A 14,131-nucleotide genomic window follows, 5' to 3' on the forward strand; every position below is an offset into this window, starting at 1 on the left:
ACGAATGACTGATTCTTTCGAAAGGGTAAGAAACAATCTTTGAATGGGTTTCAAGAACCAAAAAAAAAATCAAAAAACAGATGTTGGACACTTTCTATAATATACTAAGCCATGAGATCAGACTGAAATAAGCCCATGAGCTCAATAAAATGCTTAAGGAAATCTCAGACCTTGTTGGGTTTCGATTTTGAATAGACCAATATACATATTTAAATCCGGTTTAATATACAGGTTTGGGTAAACCGGATTTGAATTCCCCTAGTTTAGGCGTGTATATATATTTGTCGAGCAGAGTCTGAGAACGGAGGCTAACCGCTAACGTATTGTATTTCCGTCGATAAATTTTGAGTAATAATCTTCACATTTTTCTACTGTTCCGAAGAGAATGGAGGAACCAATTTCGGAGCAGGAAGGGGGAATCACGATCTTAGCTAAATCTCGCAAAAATCGTAATACAGTAGAACGAATTCAAACCCAGAAACTTGATTCCGACCAGAATGCTCCTCAGTTTGAGAAATTCACAAATAATCCGAACCCTAGTTCCGATACTACATCCGCCGCGAGCTTCGAAGGGCTCGGATTAGCCGAGTGGGCAATCGAAACGTGCAAGGAGCTTGGCATGCGTAAACCCACTCCGGTTCAGACTCACTGCGTGCCCAAGATATTGGCCGGTCGGGACGTTTTAGGTCTTGCTCAGACCGGTAGTGGTAAAACGGCGGCGTTTGCTCTTCCGATACTTCACCGTCTCGCTGAAGATCCGTATGGAGTCTTCGCTCTTGTTGTGACGCCGACCAGGGAGCTAGCGTTTCAGCTCGCCGAGCAGTTCAAGGCGTTGGGTTCGTGCTTGAATTTGCGTTGCTCTGTGATTGTGGGAGGAATGGATATGCTGACGCAAACGAGGAGCTTGGTTTCACGACCTCATGTCGTCATCACTACTCCTGGGAGAATCAAGGTTTTGCTTGAAAACAATCCAGATATCCCTCCAGTTTTCTCGAGAACCAAGGTAAAAAAATTTGCGCTTTTCATTCTCCAATCACATTTTGAGATACGAAAGTTATTTGCTTTTTGATTTCTATTTGTTTGTTAGATTCTTAGCCTTACTTAGTGTTTTTGTGGTTTGTGTAATTAGTTCTTAGTGCTGGACGAAGCGGATAGAGTTCTTGATGTTGGTTTTCAAGACGAGTTGCGGACTATTTTCCAGTGTTTACCCAAAAGTAGACAAACATTGTTGTTCTCTGCTACGATGACTAGTAACTTACAGACTTTGCTCGAGCATTCTTCAAACAAAGCCTATTTCTATGAAGCCTATGAAGGGTTAAAGACGGTTGATACTCTTAAGCAGGAGTACATTTTCTTAGATAAAGATGCAAAAGAACTTTATCTCGTGCACATCTTGTCTCAAATGGAAGATAAGGGGATCCGATCGGCCATGATTTTCGTCTCCACTTGCAGGTCTCATATTCATAGCTTTGTACATTCATCTATCAGCGGGTGATTCCGGTTGCAGTTTCTGATTAAACACTGTTTCGTGTTTTAGAACATGTCAAAGGTTAAGTCTTATGCTTGAAGAGCTTGAAGTGGAAAATGCAGCTTTGCATTCACTGAATTCCCAGTCTTTGCGTCTCTCTGCACTCAGCAAATTTAAGTCCGGAAAAGTACCGATATTGCTTGCCACTGATGTTGCCAGCCGTGGATTGGACATTCCTACTGTTGACCTTGTCATCAACTATGACATTCCGAGGTACCTTCTGCTGAAGATTGTCTTTTTCGTCTGTTCACTGTGCTTTTGAAGCTTACTGATATTCTTACTCTACGCTTGGCTCACATCAGATATCCGAGGGATTATGTCCATCGTGTTGGGCGTACAGCTAGAGCTGGTAGAGGAGGACTGGCTGTAAGCATTATCACTGAGGTAAAAGCTGCTGGGAATCATGGAATTACACAAAACATGGACTCTTAGGTTTCTTTTTCGTGGTCTGCGTAGAACCTAACCTTACATTTTCTTTTGCAGACCGATGTGAACCTTATCCATGAAATAGAAGCGGAAGTTGGAAAACAGATGGAACTATACAACTACAGAGAAATCACTGACAGTTTAGAAGTCACAAAGGTAAGATTCCTATAGTGAGACATTAAAGTTCTCCTCTTTTATTTTTGGCTCATTCTTATCCAACACCAGTCAACCAGCTGCTGCTCCATGGTGTTCTAGTATTTTTCAGTTCATCTTGGTATATAAGAAAAGTAAGAAGATCAGTTATTAGCCGCGAGATATATGTCCACGAAATTCAGGCTAGAGCCGCCTTGAGAACTAACGCAATTTTCTAAAATGGAATCTGCAGGTATCAAAAGCTAAAAGAGTGGCAATGATGAAGATGCTAGACGATGGATTCGAAGACAAGGTCAAAGGCCGGAGGAAATTGAATCGTAAAACACTTGCGGATAAAGGGATGCTTAAGAAACGGAGCAAAAAGAGAAAATCCGCAGAAGTAAACTGATGAGTAAAATCATCTTCAAATTTTGTTTTCTTTAACTGCATTTTGATCAGCAAATCTGTGAGAACCCATATTCAAAGATGTTGTTACTTGTAATCTTGAATCTTGATTGTTTCTAAAATCTTCTGGTAAGAAACATTCTTATATCAATCATAAGTCCTTTTCCGTCCTTTTCCACATAGTAAGAACAATAACATGAGATTAAACAATTTCGACAGTGGTACAACGGCACAAACCAATTTTATTACTCGATTTGTTGTGGTTTTGGTAAAAGAACAGGGAAAGGAGCAAAGGGTCAACAAATATCTCCCTCCTGACCCAAACGCTTTAGAAAGAGTAAAGAAAACCTAAAGACACCTTTGTTTTTTTTTTTACTTTGAAGCCTTATTGTGAGCTGGTGGTTTGGATTGGTTCGAAGTTGCTGCAGTTGACATCACACGTAACCGGCCAGCTATTTCCGTGAAGGATGGCCGTGCCGTCGGATTAGGCGCCCAACATTCCTCCATTAATATTCTCCAGTCCGAGTCACAGAAACCTGGTATGGTCGGCCTCAGTGTGTTGTTCACTATCCCACCTGCACTTAACCGTAAATTTTATGAGCGGTTAATACAGTCGTGTCCAGTTTAACCGATTAGAGACCAACAAAATTGATCAAACGAAATATATGCAGGTAATGTTCCATTTCTTCCATATCTGAACCTTTGAGAATCCTTCAAACTACAGCTCAAACCGAACCAACACGTAATCTTATCAAACGGAGCCGAATGGTAATCAGTTCATAATCTGAATAAATCCTAACGTAAAACCAGATTGGGCAGAAAACTGAGGATCGTGGGTTGGTGAATTCGTACCTATTATAGCACCATAGTGCATATTAGCATATGGTTCCTCTCCGGTTAGGATCTCCCACAAGACTATACCGAAAGAGAAGACATCGACCTGCAGGGAAAAGAGCAATAAATCGGTATGGTTTTTGTTTCCATTACTTATTTATCTTCACTATGAAACATTTTATTTTTACCTTCTCTGAAACTTTGCTGCTGCTACCGTTTAGAAGCTCTGGTGCCATCCATGGTAGGGTTCCGCGTACACCACCAGATACCAATGTATTTCTTTTAATTTTCGACAAACCGAAATCACCAACCTTGAGGAAGAACAAAATGGGTGTGGATGATAGTGTAAGGCACAAAATCTGATTTGTTCTAAGACATCAGATGATTGAAACTTACCTTGCAGATTGGACGAGAAGGATCTTTGAGGTTCACAAGTAAATTGTCACATTTCAAATCGAAGTGAACAATGTTTTTGGCGTGCAAATATTCCATTCCAAATGCAGCATCCATGGCAATGATCAGTCTCTTACGGCGATCAAGGTGTCTGAAAATATAAGAATGAAAAGCAAAAGAATCTTTAACTGTTCATCAGATAGGAAAACGCAGAAACATTATAAACGAGATTTGTACCTATCTTTCCTGAGCAGAACATGTCTCAGAGAACCATCAACCATGTACTCAGTTACAGTTGCTAATGTTCCACCGGGTCCATCTTTTACAACACCATAAAATGCAACCACATTTGGATGATGAAGTTTTGAAAGAATTTCAGCTTCTCCCCAGAATTCACCAGTCTAGCAAAACCAAATCAAAAAGGTATTCATAAGCATCCCATGACAAGCAATGTTAGAAGTGTCCTCACTCTGTAATCATTTTTAACATATTTTTAATGAAAAAATGCAGAAACACTCACTAATCTCTCTTGTTCAGATGATCGACCAGCAAAGCAACTCTTCTTTATCCTCTTGATGGCAACATCTGACCCTCTCCATTTGCCATGATAAACTGTACCGAACGTGCCAGAACCAAGCTCCTTTAGCTCCTCGAGATCGTCATTCATAATAATCTAGAAATGATTAAGAACAGAAGAATCAGACCAAGGTTAGAACCAACAGAGGCAAAAATAAGAGTTTTTAGGCCATCATACCTGCAAACCACTTGTATCGTAATCTGTCAGAGACGGACCAAGTGGAGGAAGCCCAGCATTCCTTGTTTCTGCCTTTTCATCCTACAAGTATTCATCCTTATTAGTACATTCATCAATTTTTGGAATCGTGAATCAAATCTGCCAGAAACATATACCTCATGTTCACAGTCCTCACTCTCTGTGACCTTCACATGTACATCGTCGCAATTGTCAGCTAGTTTCAGCTTAGTATCCACACGGTTTTCTGTTGAAATGCCATCTCTAGTCAATGGAGCGATGTGATTCAATTTGGTTACCACTCCACCACCTTCCATGTCAGATGGAAAGCCAGGGGTTCTGTCAATATAAGCAACATCTCTTTCGCTAAACTGTTCCTCGGCCAGGTTTCGAAAATATGACCAATTTTTAGGATCATGATTCTCTACATTCAAACTAACACCGGCTCCTTCATGCTGATATGCATTGACACCTGGTGGCATGTCCTCAGAAAGTGCCTTTGCAAATATTTCAGAAAGGAAGTCTTGAGGGAATCGATCATTGATGTCAATAAGAACACCTGAAGAAGTTTGATCTTCAGGGACAACATGACTTATGGCTGTGTCTACATGGCTAAAATTAGGAGCTTCAGTCTCTATACCTCCACCATTGACCATTGTGTTATTGTTGGCAGCATCAGTGTTTAAAATCTTTTGCTCATTCGCTGACCCAACTTTTTCAGAGACTGTTTCATCAACAACATCTTCATTTGATTTACCTTCTCCTTGTTTTGCTGGATCCTGCTGTCCAGTGCTAGCTTGTGAATGAGACATTAAGAACTGAGAGCCTATCGAGTCATCAGACTTCGACAGGCGGTTTAGGATATCTAACTGTTCACGAGGTATCCTCTCCGAACGATATACCCTCCGTGTGGGCTGTAAAGGTTCCGGATAATCAAGATCGATTAAATTTGACTCGGAGTCAGTATGAGCAAGACCACAGGTACCACTTGATGTTGAAAGCTGATCGTCCTCACCAGATAAAGGAACCTGCTCAGGAACAACAGCATCACGGTAGGTAGAAGGCTTCACAGGATTGTTCTGTCGTGGGTCTCTTCGTGGGGGCAACATATGTGCAGCATCCTGGCTAGGAACAGTTGCAGAAACTGATGCATCCCGAACTTCGCAGTGATTCTTAACCTCGATATTATCTGCTTGAGGAGGATTCTGACGATTTTCAGGCTCTATATTCTCACGAACTTTCATCTCAGGTTTTATGTTTAGCTCTCCTGCCTGCGCTGCTGCGTTTTGCTGTGTGATGCCAGGGTGAGGGTATGGCTGCCCTTGGAAAGGCATGGAAATAGAGTAATTGGAAGAACTGTGTTCATGATGCATTGGAAACTGCTGTCTTTCTTCATAATATTGTGGGTATATTCCATAGGGGGTGGAGGAAATCGATTGTGGATACTGAAGAGTGGAACTTGGTAGAATAGACTGTGGATACTGAAGAGAGGGACTTGGCGGAATGGACTGAGCATACTGAAGAGTAGAATTTGGAGGAACAGCTTGCTGGTACTGAAATGCAGCATTATGTGGAATAGATTGGGGATACTGTAGCACGGAGCCTTGAGGCGCAGACTCAGAAAACTGCATAGAGGCTTGTTGGAAATCAGCTCCCGACTGCGAAGGGCCAACACCATTGATTCCCTCGGTGTTACTGACATCCAGCTCAGCTAAATTGTTTGCAGAAAAGCTGTCCAATCCATTAAGAGTTGAGTTGCTTCTTGATCCAATGTCCATATCATTTACAGCTACAACATACTGAAACTCAGAGTCAACATCATTTTGCTTAACCCCCAAAAGAGAACCATCCAAATCACTGACAGAGAAAAGAAACATTCTAAGCTTTTGCGAACCCCCACGGTTTTCCATCTCATTATACTCCTCCATCATATTCTGGAGATCTTCATCACATGATACAGAAACCAAGGCGTCAAGATCTTCACCAGGAAGTTGATACTTGACAACATGAGTCCGGTAGTAGATTTCAAGAACTTTTTGCCTGAGATCCCGCCAAGATATGTCCTTTCTAATGGAAATAATGTGTGTTTCACCTCCAACATACCTAAGCTTTGAATCACGTGGACGTGGGAGTATTTTCCCACCAAAGCTACAAAGGACTTTAACCTTTGCTGTTAAACTACCTGAGGCTGAAGAAGATGCATATCCATGAGAATTTCCTAAGCTTCTATCTTGACATAATGAAGCTTCTGGTGCTGACTGGATATGCCCAAGTTTGTTTCCAAACTCATGAGGCGGAAAGTTTGTTCGATCATACTCTCTCATCCCATTTCCCATCATGTCACCAGCTGCATTTGGGTTTGCAGACCTCTGAGAAATCACCCGATCCCGCAGAAACTCAAAAGAAAATTCCTCTCCTGTTTGTATGGAGTAATGAAGCCCTGGTTTGACATCTGAAGCATTCATATTGGGAGGCCTGGCATTTGATTGATCGGGCGTAAACGCTTGAGGGGCAGAGTCATTCACATTTCCAGGTTCCACAGAGTGTTGCGGGAACGGATGCTGTGGTCTGTTTCTATCCATCACAACAACAACAATAGGTCCTTCAAGTTATTCTAATTGGCAATACTCCAAAACTTTTGAGATGCCAAATTGCTTCAGAGATTGCATAACCTCGAAACTACTAAGCTGCAATGAAAGCAATGAAGAAAATTAATATAAGTTTTGAAGCTTTGAATCCTCAAGAAATTAACAAGAAAATGGCATTAGGGCAAGACCAATAACCCAGAGGTTCTTCAGATAAATGCCATTGTAGATTAATTAATCTGAAAAGAAAACTCCAAAACCATGCTTTTTAATCAAAAAATGGCAACTTTCTTACGGCAACCTTTCATCAATTAATCCAAAATCTCAATTGAAAAACCACAGGCCATAGTAATTAACCAAAAAAAAACAAAGCCCTAGCTCGAAATGAAGATTCCGCCATATCACAACCGCTAAAATAGCTTCAGAAAGAGGAAAAAAAAGCAAGTGTTTTGTCTAAACAAAACCCAGAGAATAAGAAATGAAAGAACAATACCACCAAGAAAAGAAATGTAGGAGCTTGACTGAGACAGTAAATCTGGGTAAACGATAGATCCGATCCAGAGCTCACTGAGAGCTCGAGGAACGGTAAATCAGAGTCTAGAAGGTGGCTACGAAGGAAAGAAGAGTCATTTCGGGGAACAATGGTGTAAGTTGAAGATGATGATCAGAGTTGAGAGGAAGAAGATAGGTTTATGATGATAATTTTGATTGATTAAATTGTTCGTAGATGGCAAAGGCCTACATATATCGTGGACCGGAAATGCATAATCAGATGGACAAACCGAAAATAAACCTTAATTAACCAAACCAGTTCATTGAACTATGAAAACCAAACGATTAGAGAGGACTTCCTGTAAGATTGACCAGTGTAGAGGGTGAAGAAATTTAGGAAGGATTGTGCGAACTACCTACAATCGAAAACATCTTCTCTTTGCTCAAATCTCATCAGGATAGTATATCAAAAACCCTAACTTCTTCTTCTTCTTCTCCTTCTTCTCTTTCTTTCTTGTTTAAGCTTTCTCTCACTTCCTCTAGTTTTCCTCGTTTGTAACTCGAAAATGGAAAGGAAATTTCGTTTAAAGGATCAAAGAAAAAAAAAGTATTTAAAAATTACCAAATTGTCAGACTTTTGTAATGGAAAATACAAAATCTTTCGTGTTTAAGATTTAACTTAACTCCGTCTGACTCGGTTCTAAAACCAGAAGAAACGTGGACCGTACATCTTTCGAAAGATGGACATGTTCAGGGAAAATAGACGGCCACGATGATAGAATAAGATCGGTGGAGTATGGAATCAAGCTCCGTAGACCGTAGCTTATGTTATACGGTTTGCATTAAATGGGACTCTCAATGTCATCAGATCCTAAACTATAATAATAAGGACGTGGGGAAACTTATTTTCTATCATTTTCGTTACAAAAGGTTCTCTCTTTTAATTTCCTTACGTAATGTTTTTTCCCCCTTTAGAATTAGAACCCTGAATATGTACAATTTTTTGGAATTTTGATCAATTTGGATTTCTTATGAACGGAACATAGACTTTCAATAAAAATTAACAAAAGGCATAGACGTCACTTTCGAGATCCAATGAGGAAATCTCCCTTTCCTTAAAAATCTTTGTTTCCTTGTTTTTTTATTTCTTTTTTAGCAAGGCTTTAAAATATAGGTTAAGCTACTTCTTGTAAAACCTCACATTCATTTCCTTAATGATATTTACTATTTGGAACCATTCAACCAAACTAATATTTAGCTTGATAACGAATTTTTAAGGCCCATTGTGGACTTGAAGGACCATTATGACTTGGCCTTAAGTAACTCGTGAGCCTTGTACATAAAAAGGTCCATGACTCGAACATTTGCTATCTCTAGTTCTTGTTCTTGTCTTGATACGAAGGAATATGAATCAACTGGAAACATAATCGAGGTGATTAGGCCACAACAGAATCTAACTGGATCTTCTTGAACGCATCTCCCCTCATAATGTAAACAAAAGATTGCCCATTTTCATCTCAACTAACACACTACGAGTCTCTTGTCGTCATTGTTATCTATGAAGTAACTTGGCGGCTGAGTGACCAAGAACTTAGTGATACCACGTCGTAATCTCGGTAAGTTGGGTATTGAAAAACCGTCATTATCAATCTCCACGACACGGCCTCATCCTTAGCCCCATTAATCTTGTTCTTAGCTCCCTCTCCCAAATCTTCATCTTCTTTGTTGTATAACATTGTTCCAGCATCGAGAACCAATCTCCCCTAATGTCAAAAATTGCAGTAGCTAGAAAGGTTGGACTTTTAGTTTCACTGTCACAGAGAGATGAGACTACTTTTAATCACAGTAAAACTCTGCGTTTTTTCCCAAGATGATGAATATCTTCCACATTCCAGAGAAACTATCCTCATTTTGTGTGGTTTATGCTGTTTCTATGGAGCCCACTATTAATGGGTCAAGGTCTTCGTTGATGTGATCATGTAGGATCAAAAATAAAAATAAAAAGGGTTGAAACTTGACTTATTGGTGTGTGCGAGAGAGAAATTCTGAGTCCTGGAAGAGAGAGAGAAAATGGGTTGTGATCTGAAACGTTACATTGTTTCATTGCTTCTGCTGAGAGTCTGTGACTACGCAGCTGCTCATACTTTCCCTGTTGCACTTCCTAATTGCAAAGACCATTGCGGAGATGTTAGTGTTCCTTACCCTTTTGGGATAGGTCAAATGGTACGAGATTGTCTGCATAAACTCATCATACCGCTCTTATCCTTTCCTGCTTAGCATCGAAAGGGCAGTTATATCCTTCTCCCTTGGAGGCTTTTCAGATGATTATTATTATGACGAGAAAAACAGGTTTTACATTCTGAGTCCATTGAAACACTCAGGTTGCTCCAGTACAGTAGTAGGTGATTCGCCGTCTTTTAATCTAACTGGCAGTCCATTCTTCATATCAGACAAGAACAAGTTCACAGCTGTAGGATGCAACAACAAGGCGTTGATGAAAGGCACAGGGTTGCAAATCGTGGGATGTGAGGCGACATGTAGAAACGAGACACAGTCTTATCAAGATGATTACGGAGGTTGTCTGGGTTATAAATGCTGCCAGACCTCAATCCCACCTAATCTTCAACTATTTAATGCAACTCTGGAGAAACTGGAACCTAGTAAAGACGGGTGTCAAGTTGCATACTTGTCACAATTCAACTTACAAGGGTACATGTTCACGGCTCCTCAACTACCAGAGTACGGTGCTTACATGAGGATGGAGCTCGAATGGCGTTCTGATCTTCTCTCGTCTTCTTCAGGTGCTTCATGCTGGCTGAGTGAAAGTATAAATGTAGCTCTACGCGGAGATCATTATATGTATCTCTGCTCCTGCGATAGTGGCTATGAAGGAAATCCCTATATACCTGGAGGATGTCAAGGTCTGTCTAAACTTCTTTCTCATTGTGAGTAGCTTTCACCCATAGAATTCTGTAAGAAGTTAGTATGCTCTTGTTTTGTTCCTAGATATTGATGAATGCAGAGGTTCAAAGAAAAATATATGTGGAAAGAACAAGTGTGTCAACGTTCCTGGATCATTCAGATGTAGGAAAACTTGGCCAACCATATTAAGTAAGTTGATATAATTGTTTTCTGTATCGCTCCATCATCTTTCTACATTGAAACTGAAAGATAAACTTACATTGCTCTAAGACTTGTTCTGTAGGTGGACCTCTCAGCTCTGGATTGCTGCTTTTGGTCATCGGAATGTGGTTGCTATGCAAGGCTAATAAAAAACGGAGAGTAGCCAAGCAGAAGAGTAAGTTCTTCAAACGAAATGGAGGTTTGTTGTTACAGCAACAAACTTCTCTCCTTCAAGGGAGTGTCAATAGAACCAAACTGTTCAGCTCTCGTGACCTGGAGAAGGCAACTGACAAATTCAACCCTAACAGAATACTAGGACAAGGAGGCCAAGGTACAGTTTATAAGGGAATGTTGGAAGATGGGATGATCGTAGCTGTCAAGAAGTCCAAAGCATTGGAAGAAGAGAACCTTGAGGAATTCATCAATGAGATAATCCTTCTGCAACAGATTAACCATCGAAATGTGGTCAGGATCTTGGGGTGTTGTCTTGAGACAGAGGTACCTATTTTAGTGTATGAGTTCATTCCCAACAGAAGCCTTTTCGATCATCTTCAAAACCCATCAGATGATTTCCCAATGACATGGGAAGTCCGTCTCTACATCGCCTGTGAAGTTGCAGATGCTCTCTCCTACCTGCATTCAGCCGCGTCTATCCCAATTTATCACAGAGATGTCAAGTCAACAAATATCTTGTTGGATGAAAAGCACCGTGCAAAAGTATCAGATTTTGGGATTTCGAGATCCGTTCCTATAGATGATACTCACTTGACGACGATGGTGCAAGGAACAGTTGGATATGTAGACCCAGAGTACCTCCAGTCAAGCCACTTCACAGGAAAGAGTGATGTCTATAGCTTTGGGGTGGTGCTCATTGAGCTCTTAACAGGAGACAAACCTGTCTCCCTTCTGAGGCCACAAGAAGTCAGGATGTTGGGTGCGTACTTCCTCGAAGCCATGAGAAATGACAGACTTCATGAGGTTCTCGATGCTCGCATCAAGGAGGAATGTGATCAAGAGGAGGTCCTTGCAGTAGCCAAACTTGCAAGAAGGTGTTTGAGCTTGAACTCAGAACATCGCCCTACCATGAGAAACGTCTTTATTGAACTGGATAGGATGCAATCCAAGAAAAAAGGCACTCAAAGCCAAGCACAGAAGGGTGAAGAGCGTGCACAGATACAGATCGCAATACCAGAGTCTATGTCACTCAGTTACTCTTCTCCGGGCATAGTCATTGAAAACAGATCATTCTCACTGGACTCAAAGCCACTCATGACTTACTAGACAGAGCGACTGGTAAAAGCAATACTCTTCACTTTCCAAGACATAAAAGTTCAATAAGGAATGATACGCAATCAACCTTCAAGGTCTTAGCACTTGTGTGAATGTACCCCATAACGTATACAATAGCTATCATCTGTAAAATCAGTTGAAAATAAGCGAGACTGCACCCAAAGAAAACCATTTGTATAACTCTTAATTTTTATCTTTCACGTATTTGGTCTATACACATGATACATACACCTCTGTGTAGAAGAAATAGACACACAACAAAAGATAAGCTTACTAACGCTCAATGCGCTGATAAAACAGTAATCTTATTTCTACATTAATTGGGAGATTTCAGATGTACACAGTCCAAGTTCAATTCAAAATATGAGTGGCGCAGTAATGGCCTGACTATCCACTGGTTAAGGCGGAGAAGATTCTTCCAAGGATACACAACCAATGATGGACCCACCGGCTGGATTGCACATCCGTTTGGTCTCTCTCCAATTCAGAGGCCTATCCAAAGGGTTACATACCCTCACGACGGGCAATCTCACAATGTCAAATCTCCCTGCCCCTGATTCTTCCCATTTAAGGACCTTGCCTCCTATAACATAGAGCTCATCCCTTAGAGCTGCAAATCCATATCCAAAGGCCTCTAACTCTCTCGGATGATTAGGAAGAACAACAGAAGGAACTGAACCAACATTGTACCATTCTCCTTCATCTGTATCCCTAGTCTTGATCAAGCTTTCTCCCCAATCTACAATCGTGTACACTCGATCATTTTTCATCACCTGAACAGCAAACTGCATGGCTCTAGAGAAAGGCCAGACATCCTCCACAGTGGACCAAGACATGTCTAAAGGGTTAAAAACTTCAGATGAATTTTGCTCTGCAAATCCCACCTGATCACTCAGGACATGAAAGCACCCTCTGTACGATAACCCCGAGCAGTCCATCTGTGGTCTAGGCATCGCTGGTAGTTCCTCCCACCTGAAAAACGTTAAAGACATATATCTTGTCCATCATATACAAAAGTACAAAGAGTGGGTTCCTTATGCAAATCATATCAGTTAACCATATATTTTATGAACCAAAATAGTGGAGAAGAATACCTATCAGCCACAGGATCATAAACCTCAGCAGATGGAATTCCTCTGGAATGGTTTAAATTGCGACCTCCAGCAACATAAACCTTGCCAGAGACAGCAGTACAAGCAAAGTGAGTCCGTGGAGTTCGCATACTAGCAACCATTTTCCATTCTTTCTTAAACGGATCAAACCGCATAACGTCTTTAGTGACAACAGGCTTCTGATGAGGAAACGACGACACCGAAGGCGCATAGCAACCTCCGATCACAAGAAGACAATTCGAAACACAAACACAAGAAAACCCAGAATGATGCCAGCCATCTTGAACAGATCTAGTCCTAGGTAATGGATGCCAACGATCAGCTTCAGGATCATAAGCAACCCATTGGTTCTTAGAACGTTCTGTCAGAACAAACAACCAGCTCCCTGCCCATCCATTTCTAGCTTTATAGCACGAGTAATGAGCGCTACGAACTAAATCTCTCCAGCCTCTGGAGACACACTCGAGCGCTCCATGATACCCATGAGAAAGCTTGGCTAAGCATCTCAAAGCCAAATCATCAGGCAGACCTGGGATAATAGACTGTTCTATGGACTCCCTGAAAACAAGTATAACACAACGATTTGGCTATAAAAATCAATTTCATAGAAAAAATCAATTCAATCACTATTCCCTTTGAGAGTTCGTTTTTAAGAAGAAGAAAAAAATATGATTTTGGATCATGAAGATAAAGGTAAAGGATCAAAATTCAACATTGTGAAAGACAAATTAGAGAGCCGACTTACATGATTCGAACTCGAAAGATTGCAAAATGTATTTAGCGATCCCCTTGTCGAACTTGCTTTAGAACACCAAAGTTACCCTTTAAAATCCACAGCTCTCACGGAAACAAAACAGCAGTAGCAATATCGAAAGACGAATCGAAACAGAAAATGAAATCAGATCGATCTATTCAAGGTGGAGCAACGCACACTCGGAGACCAAACCAAGATTCTGGAAACGAAGACCGAGAGGAAAAGAGACAAGCATGGGAAGCGAAATGGAGGATAAATCCATCCATTACAATATACCTTATGTGGTCCTTGAATTATATATCTTGT

The 14,131-nt window shown here is 40.8% G+C and overlaps 4 protein-coding genes across 6 annotated transcripts; 2 read left to right on the forward strand and 2 right to left on the reverse strand.

The window, feature by feature from the left end:
* The first annotated feature begins 321 nt into the window (after positions 1-321).
* Positions 322-2,639, forward strand: LOC18993264 (DEAD-box ATP-dependent RNA helicase 36). The gene is made up of 6 exons (XM_006416770.2): positions 322-1,003; positions 1,130-1,452; positions 1,538-1,741; positions 1,831-1,912; positions 2,012-2,110; positions 2,340-2,639. The coding sequence occupies exons 1-6, from the start codon at positions 386-388 to the stop codon at positions 2,493-2,495; spliced, it is 1,482 nt and encodes a 493-aa protein (XP_006416833.1). The 5' UTR covers positions 322-385; the 3' UTR covers positions 2,496-2,639.
* LOC18993265 lies at positions 2,639-8,348 on the reverse strand. 3 transcript variants are annotated; one of them, XM_006416772.2, is made up of 9 exons: positions 7,963-8,348; positions 4,628-7,156; positions 4,473-4,553; positions 4,239-4,391; positions 3,956-4,119; positions 3,722-3,869; positions 3,514-3,636; positions 3,344-3,431; positions 2,639-3,066 (listed from the first exon to the last, which is right to left on the reverse strand). In XM_006416772.2, the coding sequence occupies exons 2-9, from the start codon at positions 7,049-7,051 to the stop codon at positions 2,864-2,866; spliced, it is 3,384 nt and encodes a 1,127-aa protein (XP_006416835.1). In that variant the 5' UTR covers positions 7,052-7,156; positions 7,963-8,348; the 3' UTR covers positions 2,639-2,863. The 3 variants fall into 3 exon arrangements, with proteins under 3 accessions (XP_006416835.1, XP_024007749.1, XP_006416834.1); XM_024151981.1 differs by having other exon boundaries at positions 7,967-8,096; XM_006416771.2 differs by lacking the exon at positions 7,963-8,348 and adding an exon at positions 7,548-7,742.
* A 1,226-nt stretch (positions 8,349-9,574) lies between these two features.
* LOC18993266 (wall-associated receptor kinase-like 8) lies at positions 9,575-12,122 on the forward strand. The gene is given in 4 exon segments (XM_024152635.1): positions 9,575-9,762; positions 9,764-10,467; positions 10,553-10,657; positions 10,752-12,122. Coding segments are annotated over 4 exon segments (2,154 nt in total). The 5' UTR covers positions 9,575-9,616; the 3' UTR covers positions 11,951-12,122.
* Positions 12,123-12,136: 14 nt separating this feature from the next.
* LOC18993267 (F-box/kelch-repeat protein At1g16250) lies at positions 12,137-14,059 on the reverse strand. The gene is made up of 3 exons (XM_006416774.2): positions 13,817-14,059; positions 13,054-13,629; positions 12,137-12,931 (listed from the first exon to the last, which is right to left on the reverse strand). Coding segments are annotated over exons 1-3 (1,152 nt in total). The 5' UTR covers positions 13,819-14,059; the 3' UTR covers positions 12,137-12,357.
* Between the last annotated feature and the right edge of the window lie 72 nt (positions 14,060-14,131).

Source organism: Eutrema salsugineum, unplaced genomic scaffold (assembly GCF_000478725.1).
Source record: "Eutrema salsugineum unplaced genomic scaffold, Eutsalg1_0 scaffold_5, whole genome shotgun sequence".
Classification (NCBI taxonomy): domain Eukaryota; kingdom Viridiplantae; phylum Streptophyta; class Magnoliopsida; order Brassicales; family Brassicaceae; genus Eutrema; species Eutrema salsugineum.

Excerpts from the sequence above, each read along its gene's own strand:
- LOC18993264 (XM_006416770.2), top strand. The coding sequence starts at position 386 with ATGGAGGAACCAATTTCGGAGCAGGAAGGGGGAATCACGATCTTAGCT. Across the intron at positions 1,004-1,129 it reads CAGTTTTCTCGAGAACCAAG|TTCTTAGTGCTGGACGAAGC; the intron begins GTAAAAAAATTT and ends TTGTGTAATTAG. Across the intron at positions 1,913-2,011 it reads CTGTAAGCATTATCACTGAG|ACCGATGTGAACCTTATCCA; the intron begins GTAAAAGCTGCT and ends TTTCTTTTGCAG.
- LOC18993265 (XM_006416772.2), bottom strand. The coding sequence starts at position 7,051 with ATGGATAGAAACAGACCACAGCATCCGTTCCCGCAACACTCTGTGGAA. Across the intron at positions 4,120-4,238 it reads CATCTGAACAAGAGAGATTA|ACTGGTGAATTCTGGGGAGA; the intron begins GTGAGTGTTTCT and ends TGGTTTTGCTAG. Across the intron at positions 3,637-3,721 it reads CTTCTCGTCCAATCTGCAAG|GTTGGTGATTTCGGTTTGTC; the intron begins GTAAGTTTCAAT and ends TTCTTCCTCAAG.
- LOC18993267 (XM_006416774.2), bottom strand. Across the intron at positions 12,932-13,053 it reads TATGATCCTGTGGCTGATAG|GTGGGAGGAACTACCAGCGA; the intron begins GTATTCTTCTCC and ends AACGTTTTTCAG.